Source organism: Corylus avellana, chromosome ca8 (assembly GCF_901000735.1).
Source record: "Corylus avellana chromosome ca8, CavTom2PMs-1.0".
NCBI lineage: Eukaryota > Viridiplantae > Streptophyta > Magnoliopsida > Fagales > Betulaceae > Corylus > Corylus avellana.
This window is the reverse complement of record NC_081548.1, coordinates 24,269,934-24,289,463: the sequence shown is the minus strand read 5'-3', so window position 1 is coordinate 24,289,463 and position 19,530 is coordinate 24,269,934. Positions and strand designations below refer to the sequence as shown.

At 39.6% G+C, this 19,530-nt stretch overlaps 4 protein-coding genes and 1 long non-coding RNA gene across 5 annotated transcripts; all 5 read left to right on the top strand.

The window, feature by feature from the left end:
* The first annotated feature begins 723 nt into the window (after positions 1-723).
* On the top strand, positions 724-3,333 carry LOC132189740 (F-box protein SKIP23-like). The gene is made up of 2 exons (XM_059604521.1): positions 724-1,955; positions 2,544-3,333. Exon 1 carries the CDS (start codon positions 756-758, stop codon positions 1,938-1,940), a length of 1,185 nt encoding a protein of 394 aa, XP_059460504.1. The 5' UTR covers positions 724-755; the 3' UTR covers positions 1,941-1,955; positions 2,544-3,333.
* Positions 3,334-5,084: 1,751 nt separating this feature from the next.
* On the top strand, positions 5,085-6,564 carry LOC132189926 (F-box protein SKIP23-like). The gene has a single exon (XM_059604770.1). The coding sequence runs from the start codon at positions 5,229-5,231 to the stop codon at positions 6,438-6,440; it is 1,212 nt and encodes a 403-aa protein (XP_059460753.1). The 5' UTR covers positions 5,085-5,228; the 3' UTR covers positions 6,441-6,564.
* A 3,270-nt stretch (positions 6,565-9,834) lies between these two features.
* Positions 9,835-11,314, top strand: LOC132190551 (F-box protein SKIP23-like). Its single transcript, XM_059605574.1, has one exon. The coding sequence runs from the start codon at positions 10,067-10,069 to the stop codon at positions 11,291-11,293; it is 1,227 nt and encodes a 408-aa protein (XP_059461557.1). The 5' UTR covers positions 9,835-10,066; the 3' UTR covers positions 11,294-11,314.
* Positions 11,315-14,152: 2,838 nt separating this feature from the next.
* On the top strand, positions 14,153-16,836 carry LOC132190068 (uncharacterized). The gene is made up of 4 exons (XR_009441087.1): positions 14,153-15,031; positions 15,148-15,300; positions 15,391-15,520; positions 15,834-16,836. It is a non-coding gene; the product is annotated as an uncharacterized LOC132190068 (long non-coding RNA).
* Positions 16,837-17,669: 833 nt separating this feature from the next.
* On the top strand, positions 17,670-19,178 carry LOC132190339 (F-box protein SKIP23-like). The gene has a single exon (XM_059605299.1). The coding sequence runs from the start codon at positions 17,856-17,858 to the stop codon at positions 19,026-19,028; it is 1,173 nt and encodes a 390-aa protein (XP_059461282.1). The 5' UTR covers positions 17,670-17,855; the 3' UTR covers positions 19,029-19,178.
* The last annotated feature ends 352 nt before the right edge of the window (positions 19,179-19,530 follow it).

The following is a 19,530-nucleotide window of genomic DNA, read 5'->3' as shown; positions in this document are numbered from 1 at the left end:
CCTCTTCAAAGAAATTGTGATTTTAAAATTATTATTATATCAAAATTCAATCTACATTTGCATAAAAAAGGAAAAAAAGAAAAAAGAAAAAGGAAAAAAAAAAAAACATTGACAATTTCAAAGCCATGCTAACCCATCGATTAGGTGATATAATTTCCATCCGATGAGATTTTTTACTTGATATCATAAACGTATAAGTTATAACGTATTAATATTAGGGTTAAATACCTCAAATCCTCCTGGGGTTTAGCAACTTTATTTTTTTTCTCCTAGAGTTTCACTTTTATCACAGGACCCCCTGGAGTTTTGATAAAGACCAATTTAGTCCATCCGTTAGTTGACCGTTAAGACTGACACGTGGTCCAATCAGATGTTGACACGTGGTACCTATTTAATTTTTTTTATTTTTTTTTAAATTAACAAAAAATTTTTTTAAAAAAAATTAAATAGGTGCCACGTATCAACATCTGATTGGTCTACGTGTCAGTCTTAACGGTCAACTAACGGATGGACTAAATTGGTCCTTTATCAAAACCCCAGAGGGGTCCTGTGATAAAAGTGAAACTCTAGGGAGAAAAAATAAAGTTGCTAAACCATATGGGGTTTGAGGTATTTAACCCTTAATATTAAATTCATATTTTAACCATAAATATTCATTTAATTTAATATAAATTAAAAAAACAATACAATACAATTCCTAATCTTGCCGCTTTTTATTATCATCTCAATCCTGGAAAATTGGAAATCCGCGGAAGATGGCCGTTGACTGGACGCAACTACCGCGAGAACTCCTGGAATCAATTTCCGGCAAACTCACGATCTACGCCGATTACCTCCGATTCCGCGCCGTCTGTGACAGCTGGCGATCTTCGGTCCTAAACACCCCGCGCAACCTCCCTCCTCAGCTCCCATGGCTCATGCTTCCCCAGGTGCAATCCAACCCATCCCATCGCGCGTTCTTCGACCTCTCCACCCGCAAACTCCACAATCTCGAGCTACTAGAGGCCACCTCGCACAGCAAGCGCTGCTGCGGCTCTTCCCACGGCTGGCTCATAGTCCTCGACGATTCTCCGGCGGTCCTTCTCCTCAATCCTCTCACTCCATCGAGGCTACACCTCCCTCCGCTCTCCGCCTTTCCTAACGTCGTGAGCTTCAACTACTCCGAAGTCGGTAAGGAATACGCGCTCCGAGGCGTGTCCGGTGAGATCTACCGGCGTAGTTTGCGTGAAATGCGCAACTCGTTTATAAAGAAAGTCGTTCTCTCCTCTGCGCCACTCAAGAACAAAAACTTCATCGCGCTGGCGATTCTCAACCACTCCAATATTCTAGTGTACTGTAAGAACGGTGATCAATCATGGAGTTTCATACACGTAGCGAGGTTTTTCTGCGAGGACGTTATATATTATAACGACCTATTCTACGCGGTGGACAAGAACGGCGCAATTGCTGTGTGCGATGTAAACGGCTCGTCGCCGACGGTTTCGGTTATCAGACCGCCGTTACAATTGGGCGGGGACATGCAGTATTTGGTAAACTCAGGGGACGACGAGTTGTTGTTGGTGACGCGGTATGTGGATCTGCAATACGACGACACTGACCCTTACGTGCCGAGTGAATTCTACAAAACTGTCGGGTTTGAGGTTTTCAGAATGAATTGGGGCGAGCCACGGTGGGAGAGGGTTACAAGCTTGGGTGATCGGATGTTTTTTATAGGGGAAAACATGTCCATCTCGTTTTTGGCTTATGATTTTAGGGCATGTTTAGGGAATTGTATCTATTTCACGGATGATTGTGAATTCTATGATGGTGCTTTTGGAGACTATGATTTGGGCATATTCAAGTTGTGGGATGGGAGCATTGAACCTTTACCTTGTTACCAGCGAAATCCGCATTCTCAGACCCACTGGCCCCCAATTTGGGTTACGCCAAATCCGTGCTAATATTCGACCTTGAATGTAAGTGCAAGGAGCTCTTTGGTGTATATATTATTTCTTTTATATCTGCTCTGCCAGAAATTACTTTGTTTGTGAAATCTGTCTACGTGCTGTACTAATTAGTGACTTCGCGTATTGAATTTCTATATGATGTCTAATTACTTGTTCATATGAGAGTCCTTATGACAATTGGGTCTTTGTGCAGACTATTAAAACTTGTGGACATGTTTCAAAGATATGTTAAAACAAGTCTTGGTTTTTGGGTCCAATCTTTGAATTTGTTCGAACCTAAGAGGTTGCAGGAATTACACCAGCATTAGATTTTATCATGGAATTGTTATTATTTGTCTTGTGTGAGTTTTAGAATTTGCGGCATGAAATTAAGAACAATTGATTACTGGCAACATTGTGGCCAAAATTTGGTCAATGAAAAGCTGATTCTTGTTGGTAACAAGATTAAAGTTAAACACAGAAGGAAATAGCAGGTTTACTCCATAATCCCAAATTGAAAACCTTTGAATTTTAACTCAAAACCAGAACACATTAGTCAACATGATCAACAAACAATTTCCTTTCTCTAAAACTCTGTTTATGTTCTCCTTCTTGAAGGTTAAGCTTGTGGCCAAAGAGTCTTTGTTCGTAGTCATTGTGATCAATTTACAATGCAGGTGAAGAAAAGGGTGTAGCATTAGTATTGATTGAATTCAGGTAGGGTAGCTATATTTATTTCCAGATTTGAGCTTTTGTGAAGTGTGGAGATGGAGTAAAAGCCGATTCTTTATTGTCTGGTTGCTGAAAGGATGAAAAGAACTTGAATTTGTGTCTGAAAGTAAATTCTTTTTACATGATGATGCATAAGTGGTTATAGTCAGTAAGCACAGCGAGAAGCTAGCCATTTCGTGCAGTCTTTCGGTGACCAATTCGGGCATGTCAAATCTATAACAAAGAACCTTGAATATGTGGTGACTGTCACACCAATGCAGAGTTCATATCATCAGTGGAGAAGTGTATTACCATAATAGGAGATGAGAAGGAATTTTACCCCTTTGACATCAGATTCTGCTCTTGTGGTGATTACTGGTGATGATCCCCGGCAGTACATGATGATTTACACTGCCTGACTGTTGTGTAACAGTCACTGAAATGTAAGGAACTCCTTTATCTTTGGAATTATTATTGCTTCGCTGATGTATATGGCTTGATATGAGTTACATATTTGCATCAATTCAATTTTTTTATTGGATATGATTTGAAGATGCTAGGTGATGTAACAAAATTGGATAGCCCTAGATAGAACTCAACTAAGTTTCCTTTGTTTATAGAGCCTTGATGGATTACAAGGTTGAAGAGGTGTGAGCTATGCCAATATTCTTTATTTTTTATTTTTATTTTATTTTTTTGAGTAATACATGGAACCGGCGGGAGGGATGTAACCAAAAGAGTTATGGGATGCTGCCCATTTTGCAGCAATGTGGGCTCTCAGATTTGCTTGCCTTGGAATTTTGATGGCCTCCCATCTGGGGAAAGAGCCTAGAACATGACAAATGTCTCTGATGATAGGACTCTATGATCCAATCTTGAGATGAAGCTTGGATTCTTGATGGCCATGATGGTTAGTATGGAGTCTCTATCCAATATGATGGGTCTCGGTCGCAGGTTTAGGGCTATTTTGGTTGCCAAAGGGCTGCCTGACCCTCACCATAGTTCACCTCTGTAGAGTTAAATCTTTTAGTACAAGCAGCTCTGATCTTCCCATTATCATCACTAATAACTGTCGTAGCCACTGAGAAGGAATTTCTGACTGCACTGTCAAGGTTGGCTTCTAGAAAGCCTACTGGCATGGGCGAAACCCACTGATTTTCCAAGGATCAGTATTTTGCCCGGCTTGCGTATGAGGCTTTACCGTTAACTTGATTTGCTCAAGAAGAGAGGGGATTTCCAGCTCATGAAAATCACGCACCACTTGGTTTCTTGAGAACCAAATTATATCCATAGCAATGATGGCAAACAATTGAAAGCTACGAACTCCCTTCCTTGGAGTTGTGAGGAATTGTGGGGGATTAAGGATACTAGTACGGTGTGCGACGTAAATGGGCCGATGCCACGTGTTTCGCTAATTTTCGTGTCACTAAAATTGTTTACCGTTATCAAGATGTAATTGGTGATTTCAGGGGATGATGAGTTGTTATTGGTTCTACGTGATTTTAACATTGAAGGTAAATGCCAGACGGATAATAACTTACACTTAAAAAATGTTGGGGTTTGATGCTTACCGAATGAATTGTAGTGGGAAGAGGTGGGATAGAGTCGACAACTTGGGTCGGAGGTTATTGTTTATTGGGGAATATTCATTCTACTTATGATGTTGGAGGATGTTTAAGCAATCCTAGCTTCTCATCTCCCTATTATGGACAATGTTTAGGGAATTGTGTATATTTCATGCATTATCGTTTTATTTACTATGGTGATGGTGTGGCTTATGTTTTGGAGAGAGGCATCTACCATTTAAGGAATCAAAAGATAATATCTTTTCCGGGTCGTGCGAGAGATCCACATTCAATTTGGTTTATACCGAGTGCGAAAGGTGAAATTCTAGTCGCAGAGGAGAAGATTTGAGTTTATTATTTATAGATGCTTTTCTGTAACATTTTGATGCAAGTTTATTGAGTTTGTTTCTTCTTCAAGACATGTGATTTTTTATAGCACTATCAAAACGTGTAGCTTTTTTTGGAAAGGGCTTCTTCCTTTCTTGGTATATTATATTTTTGGGTAACTTCACTTAATTTTTTAAATTATCATCACTTTTACAATGTCATCTCCAAAATTGAATTCCTCTCAATTTAGTGTATCAAACTTTAAATTTTTTTGGAATGACACTCACTATTAAAATTTTCCTTTAATCCCAACAAATTTCTCAAAATACCCTAAAAGAGAAGAAAATAAACTGCAAAAATTAAGTCATTTGTCTGAATTTAACGGTATTTACAAAAAAAAATACCCTTGCTTCAATCTTTGAAAATTTTTTTATAGATTTTTATTTTTAAAAAATGGGATATTTTGGCAATTTTTTGGGATTTAATGAAAAATTCTAATGGAGTGGACATTGAAAAAAATTCAAATTCGATACTGAATTGAAAAATGTTAAACCCAAAAGAGTGATAATTAGTGAAGTTTCGCCTTATTTATTTGATGAATGTCTCGTATGTCAACTTTATTAAGTGAATATACCTTAAGTAATATTAGGTAGGTTTTTATTTATCATCTCAATCCTGGAAAACAGAAAATCCGCGGAAGATGGCTGTTGACTGGACGCAACTCCCTCGAGAACTCCTGGAATCAATCGCCGGCAAACTCACGATCTACGCCGATTACCTCCGATTCCGCGCCGTCTGTCCCAGCTGGCGATCCTCCGTCCTAAACATCCCGCGCAACCTCCCTCCTCAGCTCCCATGGCTCATGCTTCCCCAGGTGCAAACCAACCCATTCCACTGCGCGTTCTTCGACCTCTCCACCCGCAAACTCCACAATCTCGACGTACTAGAGGTCACCTCGCAGGGCACGCACTGCTGCGGCTCTTCCCACGGCTGGCTCATAGTCCTCGACGAGTCTCCGGCGGTCCTTCTCCTCAATCCTCTCACCCGAGCGAGGCTACACCTCCCTCCGCTCTCCACCTTTCCTAACGTCGTGAGCTTCAACTACTCCGAAGCCGGTAGTGAATACGCGCTCCGAGACGTGTCCGGTGAGATCTACCGGCTTAGTTTGCGTGAAATGCGCGACTCGTTTATAAAGAAAGTTGTTCTCTCCTCTGCGCCACTCAAGAACAAAAACTTCATCGCGCTGGCGATTCTCCACCGCTTCAATATTTTAGTGTACTGTAAGAGCGGTGATCAGTCATGGAGTTTCGTACACGTTGCGAGGTTTCCCTGGGAGGACGTTATATATTATAACGACCTATTCTACACGGTGGACAAGAACGGCGCAATTGCTGTGTGCGATCTAAACGGCGCGTCGCCGACGGTTTCGGTTATCAGACCGCCGTTACAATTGGGCGGCGGCCTGCAGTATTTGGTAAACTCAGGGGACGACGAGTTGTTGTTGGTGACGCGGTATGTGGTCCATGTGGATCTGCAACGCGACGACACTGACCCTTACGTGTCGTGTGTATTCTACTGCTACAAAACTGTCCGGTTTGAGGTTTTCAGAATGAATTGGAGCGAACCGCGGTGGGAGAGGGTTACAAGCTTAGGTGATCGGATGTTGTTTATAGGGGAAAACACGTCCATCTCGTTTTTGGCTTATGATTTTAGGGGATGTTTAGGGAATTGTATCTATTTCACGGATGATTGTGAATTCTATGATGGTATCTATGATTGTTTTATTGGAGACCATGATTTGGGCATATTCAAGTTGTGGGATGGGAGCATTGAACCATTACCTTTTTACCAGCGAAATCCGCATTCTCGGAGCTATTGGGCTCCAATTTGGGTTACGCCAAATCCGTGCTAGTATTCGACCTTGAATGTAAGTGCGAGGAGCCCTTTAGTGTGGCGAGTATGTAAATTCCTTTAATGTATCTGTTATGCCCTGAAATTACTTTGTATATATAAAATCTGACTATATATTGATTTTAGCATGCCTGTACTAATTACTGACATTGTGTATTTGATTTCTGCACGATGTTTAATTACTTGTTCAGATGAGAGTCCTTGTGACAATTGGGTCTTCGTACAGACCATTAAAACTTGTGGACATGTTTCAAAGATATGTGAAAACAAGTCTTGATTTTTGGGGCCAATCTTAGAATTAGTTCAAACCCAAAGAGTTATTATTTGTTTTATGTTGGGATTGTTATTATTTGTCTTGAGTTTGCTGCATGAAATTAAGAACAATCGATTACTGGCGACTTTGTGGCCAAAATTTGATCAATGAAAGCTGATTCTTGTTGGTAACAAGACTAAAGTTAGCTGGTGTGTACTCCGTAATCCCAAAATGAAACCCTTTGAATTTTAACTCAAAACCAGAACACTAGTCAACATGATCAACAAACAATTTTCTTTCTCTAAAACTCTGTCTATGTTCTCCCTCTTGAAGGTCCTTTACTTCACTTGAGAAAGCACAGCCCATAAAAGGGTTAAAGCTTATGGCCATAGAGTCTTTGTTTGTAGTCATTGTGATCAATTTACAATACAGGTGAAGAAAAGGGTGTAGCATTAGTATTGATTGAATTGAGGTAGGGACGACGTAGGGTAGCTACATTTATTTCTGGATTTGAGTTTCTGTGAACTGTGGAGACAGAGTGAAAGCCGATCCTTTATTGTCTGGTCGTTGAAAGGATGAAAAAAACTTGAAACTGAATTTGTTCTACATGATGATGCATAAGAGGTTAAAGTCAATAAGCAAAGTGAGAAGCTAGCCATTTCGTCCAGTCTTTCGGTGACAAACTCGGGCATGTCAAATTTATAACAAAGAACCTTGAATATGTGGTGACTGTCACACCAATGCAAAGTTCATATCACTAGTGGAGAAGAGTATTACAATAATAGGATGTAGGAAGGAATTTTACCCCTTTGACAATGGATTCTGCTCTTGCGGTGATTACTGGTGATGATGTTCAGCTAATGCTAGCGTCTTTTTCATCTCTAATCTCATCTATGCTTCAGGAAAAAGTTTAACCTATCCGCTAATAATTAATAACAATCATTGAAATGTAAGGAACTCCTTTGTCTCTAAAGAATTTTATTTGCTTCGCTGATGAATATGCTTGATATGAGTTATATATTTGCATGAATTCAATTTTTTTTACTATGTTGACATCTTAATTGGATATGATTTGAAGACACCAGCTGATTTAAAAAAATTGGATAGCCCTAGATAGAACTACAATTTAGTTTCCTTTATTTATAGAGCCTAGATGGATAACATGGTTGAAGAGGAGTGAGCTATGCCAATGAGACGGCATAAGAATCTTTTTTTTCCTAAGCAATACATGGAAGCGGAGAGGGATTACAAGCAAGAAGCAAAAACAGAGAATAGAGGAGAACTACAAGGGATGTAACAAAAAGAATTATGGGGATGCTGCCCATTTTGCAGCAATGTGGGCTCTCATATTTGCTTGCCTTGGAATTTTGATGGCCTCCCATCTGGGGAAAGAGCCTAGAACATAACAAATGTCTCTCATGATAGGGGCCCTTTGATCCAATCCGAGATGAAGCTTGGATTCTTGATGGCCATGATGGTGATTATGGAGTCTCCTTCCAATATGAGGGGTTTGGGTCCCAGGTATAGGGCTAGTTTGGTTGCCAGAGGGGCTGCCTGACCCTCACCATAGTTCACCTCTGTAGGGTTAAATCTTTTAGTACAAGCAGCTATGATCTTCCCATTATCATCACTAATAACCGTCGTAGCTACTGAGAAGGAATTTCTGACTGCAATGCCAAAGTTGGCTTCTAGAAAGCCTACTGCCTACTGGCATGGGGGGAAACCCACAGATTTTCCAAAGGATCAGTATTTTGCCAAGCTTGCATATGAGACTTTACTGTTAACTTGATTTGCTTAACAAGAGAGGGGATTTCCAGCTTATGAGAATTGATGCACCACTTGGTTTCTTGAGAAGCAGAATATATCCATAACAATGATAGCAAACTATTGAAAGCTAGCTACGAGCTTCCTTCCTTGGAATTGTGAGGAGTTTTAGGGGATTGAGGATACACTTAATCCAACCTTTACCTACTAGAATCCTTTTCCTTTTCGTTAAACCATGATCATGATTTCCCAATACAGGCATCTGCATAACCTTTTATATGTATATGCATGGGCTGATCTTTACTCGGAGTAAAGCATAAACCTAAAAGAATTGAAGAAGCTCATTCCTGAATAAAAAAAAATGACATCGTGAATTGGATTCAATCTCAATAAAACAATAAATCAATGAGAAGCTCGTTGATAAGTTTAGTAGAATTACTTTTATATTTATTTATTGGTAAAGTAAACAGAAAGATGCTATGCATGAAAACTGTTATGCAACCTGAAAAGCATGGTGATAAGCAGTTCCAGAACAGTTGATTGGATACGCATGTAAAGGAAAAAATAACAGTACATTGACAATTCCAAATCCACCCTAACACATCAATTAGGTTCTATAATTTCCATATGAGGAGATTTTTGGCGTGATATTATACACCTTAAATTCATTAAATTTATATTTTAACCACAAATTAATCTTTCTATTTAGGTCTCTTTATTATTTGGAAATTAGTCTTAGAATACAACTCGTCACTAGTTGCATAATCACTAATTATAAATGCATCTTGAATTAATCTATTCAGAAACCTTTAACTGTCTTTTCATTTTTCTATGTATGTATGTTTAATTAACAATCTGGAAGATGTCCTTTCATTTTTCTAGGCGTATACATTTAATTGGTGCAACCAGCAACATTTAAATGTCTTTTCATTTTTCAATGTTGAATTAATCCATCTATAAGCATTTGTCTTTTCATTTCGTTTTTTTTTTTATCCCTTTCTTCCTTCTGATGAACAATAAGCCAGCTGTATAGTGTACACGGTTTACGACTCTTCACACTGCGGCACTGCCCCACATGCGTCTACACACTGCCCCACGCACACTCTCAAATTCCCAAGAATCATCTTTACCGTCCATCCACAAATTGCATCCTAACCATCCATTTAATTTTAACCCTAATTCTTTTTTCTCATCCTCACATTAATTTACACTTCACGTAGCCTGCAAGACACAACCCACATCACTTTTCTGTTTTCTCTTCCATTTTCTACTCCTTCCTCCCACATCACGCAGCCTGATCCCAAGTCACTATACCTTCCCAGCGAGCCGAGTTCGAGCAAGGTTCCCTAGTTTGGATTGAGCTCGAGACCGGCTCGTTTACAGCCCTCACTGGTGAGTCGCTGAGTGCTTGGGTACTTGTTACACCACCGATACAAGACTTCTCTTCGGTACGGCATAGTTGGTAAATTCAGGGGATGATGAATTGTTACTAGTTGCACAATGGCATAAATGGGATCCTTGGAATTTTTTCTTGCCTCCTTTTTACCGAAATAGCCTTTAGATTCATTACATTATTCTCTCAAATCTCAGTTCCTGTAAAAACAGGAAATATGAAGAAAATTGCCGTTGATTGGACGCAACTCCCGCGAGAACTCCTGGAACCAATCTCGAAGAAACTCACCGTTTACAGAGATTATGTTCGATGCCGAGCCGTATGTCTCATGTGGCGTCGATCAATTCCAAGGGTCCCGCACCACCTCCCTACACAACTCCCATGGCTCATACTTCCGCGTTCCAGATCCCAACCACGATGCCAGCTCCGCTTTTACGACCTTTCTACCGATAAGACTCACCATTTCGAGCTCCCAGAAGCTTCAAATTCTGAGCTTCGCATCTGCTCCTCCAATGGCTGGCTCGTCATCCTCGAAGATTCGCCAGTCATCACTCTTCTCAACCCTCTCACTCGGGCCAAATTCTACCTCCCTCCCCTTACCTCCTTCCCCAACGTTCTGAGCTTCGACTACTCCAAATGTAATGAGTACGTGATCGAAGACGTGTCTCGTGATGTCTTTTCTACCTACTGGCAAAGTTTGAGGGAAATGCGCGACGAGTTTATCAAGAAAATTGTTCTCTCCTCGTACCCACTGAACAACAATTTTGTTGCGCTTGCGATTCTCAATGATGTCGGTTTGTTGGCATACTATAAGAATGGCGATCTATCTTGGAAATTCTTGCCTGCGGTTGACATTTTATTTTGTGATGCTACATATTACAAGGGACAATTTTATGCTGTGGGCGATGACGGAACACTCGCGGTTTGTGATATAAACGGCGAGTCATCGACTGTTTCGGATAATATCAGTCCACGGGCAAAAGATTTTGAATGCCATAAGGTATATTTGGTGAATTCAGAGGACAAGGAGTTGTTAATGGTTGTACGCCATTTGAATGATAATTTTGATGGTAGTTATGAAACGTTGCGGTTTGATGTTTTCAAACTGAATTGGAGTGAGCCCAGTTGGGAAAGAGTCGAGAATTTGGGTGACCGGTTGTTATTCATTGGTGGAAATTCATCTGTGGCGTTGTCTGGTTATGATGTTCGAAGCTGTTTACAGAATCTCCGTTATTTGTCTCCGTGTGATGATTATGGACAATGTTTAGGGAATTGTATTTATTTCACGGATGATCTTTGTCAATGCCACTGTACTGCTAACGAATTCAGTTGCTATGATGTGGGTGATAGAGGCATCTTCAAGTTATGGGATGAAAGCATTATCCCGTTACCATGTCGCGAAGAAGGTTCATATGCACCTTGGATTGCACTTAGTCCATGCTAAAGTTGAATCCTGTCGCTTAGAGGGACTTTTTTGAGTTTAAAAATGCTTGGATGTAAGATTTTGATACATATATGTTAAGTTTGTTGAATATAAGAAATCTAAGTGAAAGCCATTGTTAATTACCGTGTGCAGACTTGTGTATTGGATTTCTTTTGGAGGGCATTGCTGCAATATGAATCTGATTTTCAAGGGTGGTCAAATCCATACTAATTATACACGTATTAAATTTTACATTTTTACCATTTATTACGTTCAAGAATTTTTTTTAATGGAGTTTGTTTATTTTAAGCTTGCTTGTACTAATTAGTGATCTTGTATTGTATTTCTACATGATATCTAATTTCTTGTTTGGATGAGAATCCTTGTGACAATTAGGTCTTTGTACAGGATTATGTTGGAATATTGATTATTGATAATATTAATTGTGGCCAAAATTTGATCATTGAAATGCTGATTCTTGTTGGTAACAAGAATCAGAACACATTAGGCAACATCATCAACAAATAATTTTCTGTCTATAAAACTCTGTTTGGTAAGGGAGATTAAAATAACTAAACTAACTTAATTAAAAGGGGGTTACAAAACAAAAAGAAAAAGAAAAAGCACTAGGGCTTCAACTATCTACCTAGCATTCTTTTACATGTTCTTTAGATATTTTTAAGTTGACTAGGTTAGAGAATCAACTCTCATAATTGGATAAGAGATATTCATTTTTTCAAAAAAAAAAAAAAAAAAAAAAACTCTCATAATTGGAAGATGCAATAGCTAAGCACTAATCGAATGTAAAATAAATTGAGAATGAGTTGGTTGAGATTTTGAATCCAAAATCATGTCATAAGATAAGTTATGCATTCAATATTTTCTCAAAACATAACAAATCATCGAAAAAAAAAAAACATAACAAATCAAACAATTGATATATCCAAAAGACATATTTTTCTTTTCTTGTCTCGTCCAACTCCGTCTATATATATATTTTTTCAAATCTACTAATAAATTTGTAGTACTTACATGTGGGTCCGACGACGAATCCAAAATTTTGGTTCAGTCAAAAAATGTTGAACAAAAGATGAACAATAATTGGAGTAATAGCATGTTCTATTCAAAAATCATAATGAATCATAAATTATTATCATGTAATTTTTCTCAAAACAAAACAAATATAGGATGAGCATTCATTAATGATCAAAAGAGCATATAAATTGAACATGGGTCGGTTGAAATTTTGGTTTCAATAACATGTAAATATTACAAGATATATAAGCATCTAATATATTCTTAAATCATAAAAAATAAAATAAACCAGGCATTTATTTTTTATTTTTTTAAAAGACAGGTAATTGGTAGAGATCTAGAGAGTGTTTGGCAAACCCCATGATTTTACACCGCACTGTACACTTTTGGGTTGGCGCCGAAGTATCAGGTACGGTTTGTGGTTAAACAGACTGACACAGGATGTAATACCCAGTTTGAAAATTAAAAGTGTAAATACTTCCTATTTTGTGCCTTCAAAACACCTAACACAAATATGAACATTGGTTTTCTATCTTTTATAAGGGTACAATTGTCTTTTAATATAACTTAGTTTGTCTCATATATGGTTAATCGTGTCTCATTGCAGCGTGGTTAGATGACACTTATCTCGAAGAACAGTACCATTGAAAGTGGGGAAACGTGCTGCAGCTTAACAATCAAGGCCCTAGCATTTACAACCCTCCTCCTTTATTACAACCAGATTTCAGGGTTTCAGCACGTTCTGCTGCGCATATTTCACGCCTTGTCATTTCATTTCAGCCTTATCCCACACACAACCTCATGCAGACTAGCGCAGCGCATGCCTCAGAATTTGCTTCAGCAAGTTTTCTTTTGGGAGAAGTGCCCAACTATGGCGGTAGCTATAATACACATTAAATTTATATTTTAACCACAAACTTATCTCTATCAATTTGAAAACAATTAAGATAGATCAGATCGTAATCTTGCTAAGCATAATTTGGGCGCCTTTATTATATGGCAATTAATCGTGGAACACAACATATCACTACTTGTACACCTTCAATTAATCTATTACTAATTATGCATGAATGCTTAATCAATCTATTCAGTAAAATTTAAGTGTCTTTTTATTATCGTACGCGTACTATATTTATTAGTTTATTAAAAAACATTGAAGTGCCTTTTTATCTTCCGCTGAAAAAACAAAAGGACTTTTGTTTTACGCCCAACTGCCCTCCCGCAGCGCATGCTTCACTGCTTCAGTTTTCAGAATTTGCTTCACCCCGTTTTCTTCAGAATTTGGTGCCATCACAAAAAAACTTGCTGCGTTCCACTCTTTCCAAATCAACGCCCGGCTGGGCTTCTGTAACAAATGAAAGCATCATGCTTTGCTGGCAGCACCGATGATATAGGACAAAGTAAAAGATAGTCAGAGAATCAACTATCTTTATCAGAAAATGCATCAATGAAGCACAGTTGCTGCAGCTCTTTTAAAAGACGTTGATTTGTCTCTTCCCTTGAAAGAAATTTCTTCCTCTTCTTTTTGGCCACACACACACAGACGCAAATTCCTCTTCTTATTTTGTCGTTTTGGTTGACCAATCCACGTGATCCCAACTTACAGCCTTTTGTCATTTTGCTTCCCTGGCACCACATTCTGCTGCACCCGTGATATGGCACAAAATTTTTTGTTGTTTTGTCACCGGGTGCCTTCGCTTCTGCAACAAATTCTGCCCCTTTCATTTTTTTCACGCAGAGCACCAGCTCAACAAATTCTGCCCCCTCCACGTTTCATACTCTTATTATGCCACGCGTCCCTTGGGTCAAAGGTTCCTTTGTCCTTTCGGTTGACACCTCCATGGCCCCTTCCATTCTACCATAAAACCCTAAACAATTCCTACGCCGCTCAGCTCTTTCCAACTTCTTCTTTTTCGCTATGTAAAAGTGTGGCATTTGGAGCATCAGAGATTCAATCAGCTATCACCTGAATCTGCCTTCTTCTTTTTTTGAAATCGCCCTTAAATTCATTACATTATCCTCTCAAATTTTAGTTCTTAAAAAAACACTAAATTTGCAGAAAATGGCCATTGATTGGATGCAACTCCCGCAAGATCTCTTGCAATCTATTTCCAAGAAACTCGCCATTTACAGTGATTACGTCCGCTTGCGAGCCGTTTGCACCCAATGGTGCTCCTCAGTCCCAAGGTTCCCACAACACCTCCCCGTCAAATGCCATGGCTCATGCTTCTCCTCTCAGAATCCCTCTACAATCCCACCGCTCCTTCTACGACCTCTCCACTGACAAGACCTACCATTTAGTGCTCCCAGAAACTTCTTTCCCTGATCTTCACATTGACTCCTTCAACGGCTGGCTTATCATCTTCGACAATTCCTCTGCCATCTTTCTCCTCAATCCTATCACCCGAGTCAAGTTTCATCTCCCTTCACTCTCCTCCTTCTGCAACGAGGATATAGCGGGAATCATTCCGAGATATATTGCGAGGAATCAGTAAACCTCCTCCATAATCAGTAGCAGAAAATGAGACAGATGAATTTTCTCCGACAAACAGCAACCGGTCACCCAAATCTCTCCCTCCACCTCAGCCTCCGCAGCCTGCTCCAATTCATCCTGTAAACCTCCAAGGACATCCTTCTAAAGAATGACAAAAAGCATCTTGTAGAGGACTATCATAATCCACGTGGCGTACGACCAAGAACAATGCGCAGCCACCTTTTCCTCCGGTATCGCTTCTCTTACATATTCTATGAGAAAATATTGACTGATCCAAACTTGTATGTGTGCTATACCCTTTTGGGTGCTGCTGGGATTTTGATTTCTTGGCTCTAACTATGAACAGGAAACTAAGAAGGCAAACCCGTCAGCTTCAAACTCAATTGGATTTGGAGATTGCATATATGTAGACGAGGAACACAAGTCACCTAAAGAAGACATCCCAGTGCCCATGTTTTTAGAACAAGCAGAAGCTATGCCTAGTGAAACTAATGAGATGGTATCTACCTTAATTTCTAAATAGTTCTTCGAAAATTGTGTTGACCCAATGAATGTGCAAAACTGTAATTGATGTAATTTAAATTGTTAGGAGGAGGTTGAAATGAAGGATATAGTTGAAGAACCTGTCATGGATATCGACAGCTAGCTGTAATGCAAAGAATCCACTCGCAGTTGTGGACTACATTGAAGATCTCTATGCCTACTACAGAAAAATGGAGGTATTCTGAACTATGATGTCAATATTCTGCAATTGTTGAAGCAATTTCATTCAGAAACACACTGATCTTTTAGATGTAGCCAATGCAATTTCAGAACTTCTTAAGATACTTCAAAAAAATTACATATTTAGGAGTATTGAAAAGTTTGTCATAATATTGAAAATCATAAGGTTATGATTTTTCAGTTGCTTGGCTCAAGTTTTCAGTTACTTGTGTTGTTCATTTAATTGAATTTCTAGGCAGAATTTATCCAATTAATATTTCAGCAGAATCACTGAGTGTTTCAGTAATTAGAATAAGTTTCTTGTAGCAGATAAAATACATTCTCCACATGGTATATTTGGTGATTTCATGGGACAAGTTGTTACTGGTCGTACGCCACGTGGATTATGCTACTCCCCTACAGGGTGCTTTTGTGTCCTTCTTTAGAAGGACGTTCTTGGAGGTTTACAGGATGAATTGGAGCAGGCTGCGGTGGAGGGAGAGATTTGGGTGACCGGTTGCTGTTTGTCGGGGAAAATTCATCTGTCTTGCTGTCTGCTGTTGATTATGGAGGAGGTTTACTGATTCCTCGCAATATATCTCGGAATGATTCCCGTTATATCTCCTCGTTGCAGAAGGAGGAGAGTGAAGGGAGATGGAACTTGACTTGGGTGATAGGATTGAGGAGAAAGATGACAGAGGAGTTGTCGAAGATGACGAGCCAGCTGTTGAAGGAGTCAATGTGAAGATTAGGGAAAGAAATTTTTGGGAGCTCTAAATGGTAGGTCTTGTCGGTGGAGAGGTTGTAGAAGGAGCGGTGGGATTGTAGAGGGATTCTGAGAGGGGAAGCATGAGCCATGGCATTTGACGGGAGAGGTGTTATGGGAATCTTGGGACTGAGGAGTGCTATTGGGGACAAATGGCTCACAAGCGGACGTAATCACCGTAAATGACGAGTTCCTTGGAAATGGATTGCAGGAGATCTTGCGGGAGTTGCTTCCAATCAACGGCCATTTTCTGCAAATTTAGTGTTTTTTCAAGAACTAAGATTTGAGAGGATAATGTAATGAATCTAAGGGTGATTTCAAAAAAAGAAGAAGGTAGATTCATGTGATAGCTGATTCAATCTGATGCTCCAAATGCCACATTTTTACCGACAAGAAAGAAGAATTCACTATTTTGCTACCATATTGTATTAAAAATTGTATGCCATATTGTTTGAACTTTCTGTGTACACGTGAAGAAAAAACAACACAGAAGTAATTTTTTTGAACGCATTTCATACGCGCATTAAGTTTACCACATTCATATATTTTAAACCATAAATTAATCTCTACCAATTTCAGAAATATATCGCTTGGGGCAAGGACTTTTCTTATGGAATTTTTTGAAAATTTTATGTGAAATGTGGATGATATTTGTATGGAATTGAAAAAGAAAAGAAAGAAATTGTTTCGAGGTAGACTCCAATCAAGACACAGGATAATTAAATTTATTTTTTCACAGCACATAAATCCCGGAGTGGATAAATTTAGAGAATAATTTCAATAAGGTTGTAGCACAAACTCATGTGCCCACCAATCAAGACGTAACACTTAAGCATGAAACACATTAAGAAAAAAAACACAACCATTATATCAAGTTTAATTATTATTTTTTTTAAAAAAAAAAATTAGAGGATGGCAGCAACCCAAAGTCACCCCAGAGTGAGGTGGGGGGTGGCGGTGCCACCGCCGGCCACCCCTGAGGTGGCTGAGGGTGGCTAGCTGGCCACCTCCTCCCCCACTTGGGGTGGCCGGCATCCACCCATTTTTTTTTATTTATTTTTTTTAATAAAAAAAAAAAAAAAACTTAATTAGTTTTTAAAGATTTTTTTGCTTATATTTGGTATGATCAGGTATGATTGTATTTTTTGGCTAAGCTTAAGTATCACCTTCTAATTGATGGACACAAAGAAGTAGGTTTGTGCTACACCAGTATAAAAGTTGCTCTTTTCTCTAAAAATTTATGCAACACAAAGAATTTGGCAATTTGCCATTTGCCATTTGGGCCATCTGGGCCTCGAGCAAAAAGACCCAACACTACCCATCCAAACGTCTCATACTTCCAAGTTTCAATCAGAGCCCATCGCCCCTTCCTTTCTTCCTTAAAAACCCTAATTCAGACGCCTCACCTCTTTCCAACTTCCTTCGTTTTCTTCTTTCTTCTCCGTAGAAATTTGACCCTTGCAACATCAAATGCCGCCAGTTAGTACCTAAATCTGCATCTCTCTTTTTCTTTTCTTTTTCTCCAAGTCGCCGTTAGATTCATTACATTGTTCTCTCAAATCTCAATTCCTGGAGATCTGCAGAAAATGGTAGTTGACTGGACGCAACTCCCGCAAGAACTACTGAAATCAATCTCCGACAGCATCAAGATCTACGCCGATTACATTCATTTCCGCGCCGTCTGTCACAGCGTCCGATCCTCCGTTCCTAACACCCCGCGCCACCTCCCTCCTCAGCTCCCATGGCTCATGCTACCTAACGCGCAATCCGACCAATCGGATCCCGCATTCTTAGACCTACAAAGCGCCGGCAAACTCCATCATCTCGAGATCCCAGAGGACGTCTCGCACCACTCTTTCTTTTGCGGCTCGTCCCACGGCTGGCTCGTGCTCCTTTTCCAGTGTCCGGGGGTCCTTCTCTTCAACCCTCTCACTCAAGCCAGCCTCGAACTCCCTCCGTTCTCTGCCCCCTCCAATGAACAGAGCTTCAACTTCTTAGATGTCGACATAAACGACCCGTTGGGCGAGATGTACATGCATACTTTTCGGGGATTGATCGTAACGTCTGTAAGGAAAGTCGTTTTCTCCTCGTCCCCACTTAGCAACAACTTCATCGCGCTGGCGATTATCAGCGGATGCGATATTTTAGCGTACTGTAAGAAGGGCGATCTAACATGGACTTTGATACCACGCACGATGTTTTGCTGCGAGGACGTTATATATTTCAACGACCTATTCCACGTGGTTGACAAGCACGGCGCGCTTGCTGTGTGTGATGTAAACGGCGCGTCGCCGATTGTTTCCTTTATCAATCCGCCGTTACTGATGGGCGGCGACACGCATTATTTGGTAAATTCAGGGGACGACGAGTTGTTGTTGGTGACGCGGTATGTGGATATGCAATACGGCGACGTTGACACTAACGAGGTCGTGTCCTACAAAACGCTGCGGTTTGAGGTTTTCAGAATGAATTGGGGCGAGCCACGGTGGGAGACAGTTACAAGCTTGGGTGATCGGATGTTGTTTATTGGGGAAAACTCATCGGTGTCGTTTTTGGCTTCTGATTTTAGGGGATGTTCAGGGAATTGTATCTATTTCACGGATGATAGTGATTTCAAATATTATCGTGTTCATGGAGACTATGATTTGGGTATATTCAAGTTGTTGGATGGGAGCATTGAAAAGTTACCTTCTTGCCAGCGAAATCCGGATTCTAAGAATTGTTGGCCTCCAACTTGGGTTACACCAAATCCGTGCTAATATTATACCTTGAATGTAAGTGCGAGGAGCCCTTGGGTGATCTGTTATTCCTGAAATTACTTTGTTTATATAAAATCTGACTATATGTTGACTTTCTTCATGGGAGAAGATTTCTCAGTATAATATATATCATATCTCATAATTATCTCACGATGTCGATGTGGTAGTCCCAACGAATCTTTTTATATATCAAGAATCAGCAATATGAGATACTTATAAAATAAAAATATAATTTCTACCATTACTATTACTCTTATCGTGAAGAGTCCACCACACTTGGCCACATTCCATCAACCAATAGAATCCAAGTCACTAGTTGATGACGAGAGCATAGGGCCCAAAAGCCAATGCATGTGCAAGGCATGTTCCTAATGATATATATATATTTTTTTTTAATGATAATTTTTTTTTAGAACTATTTATAAGTTAGGGTGGAGAGTCTAATTTGTTTAGTTATTAGTTGTGTTTATTGGATTAAGATTGAGATATTTAATTGGGTAAA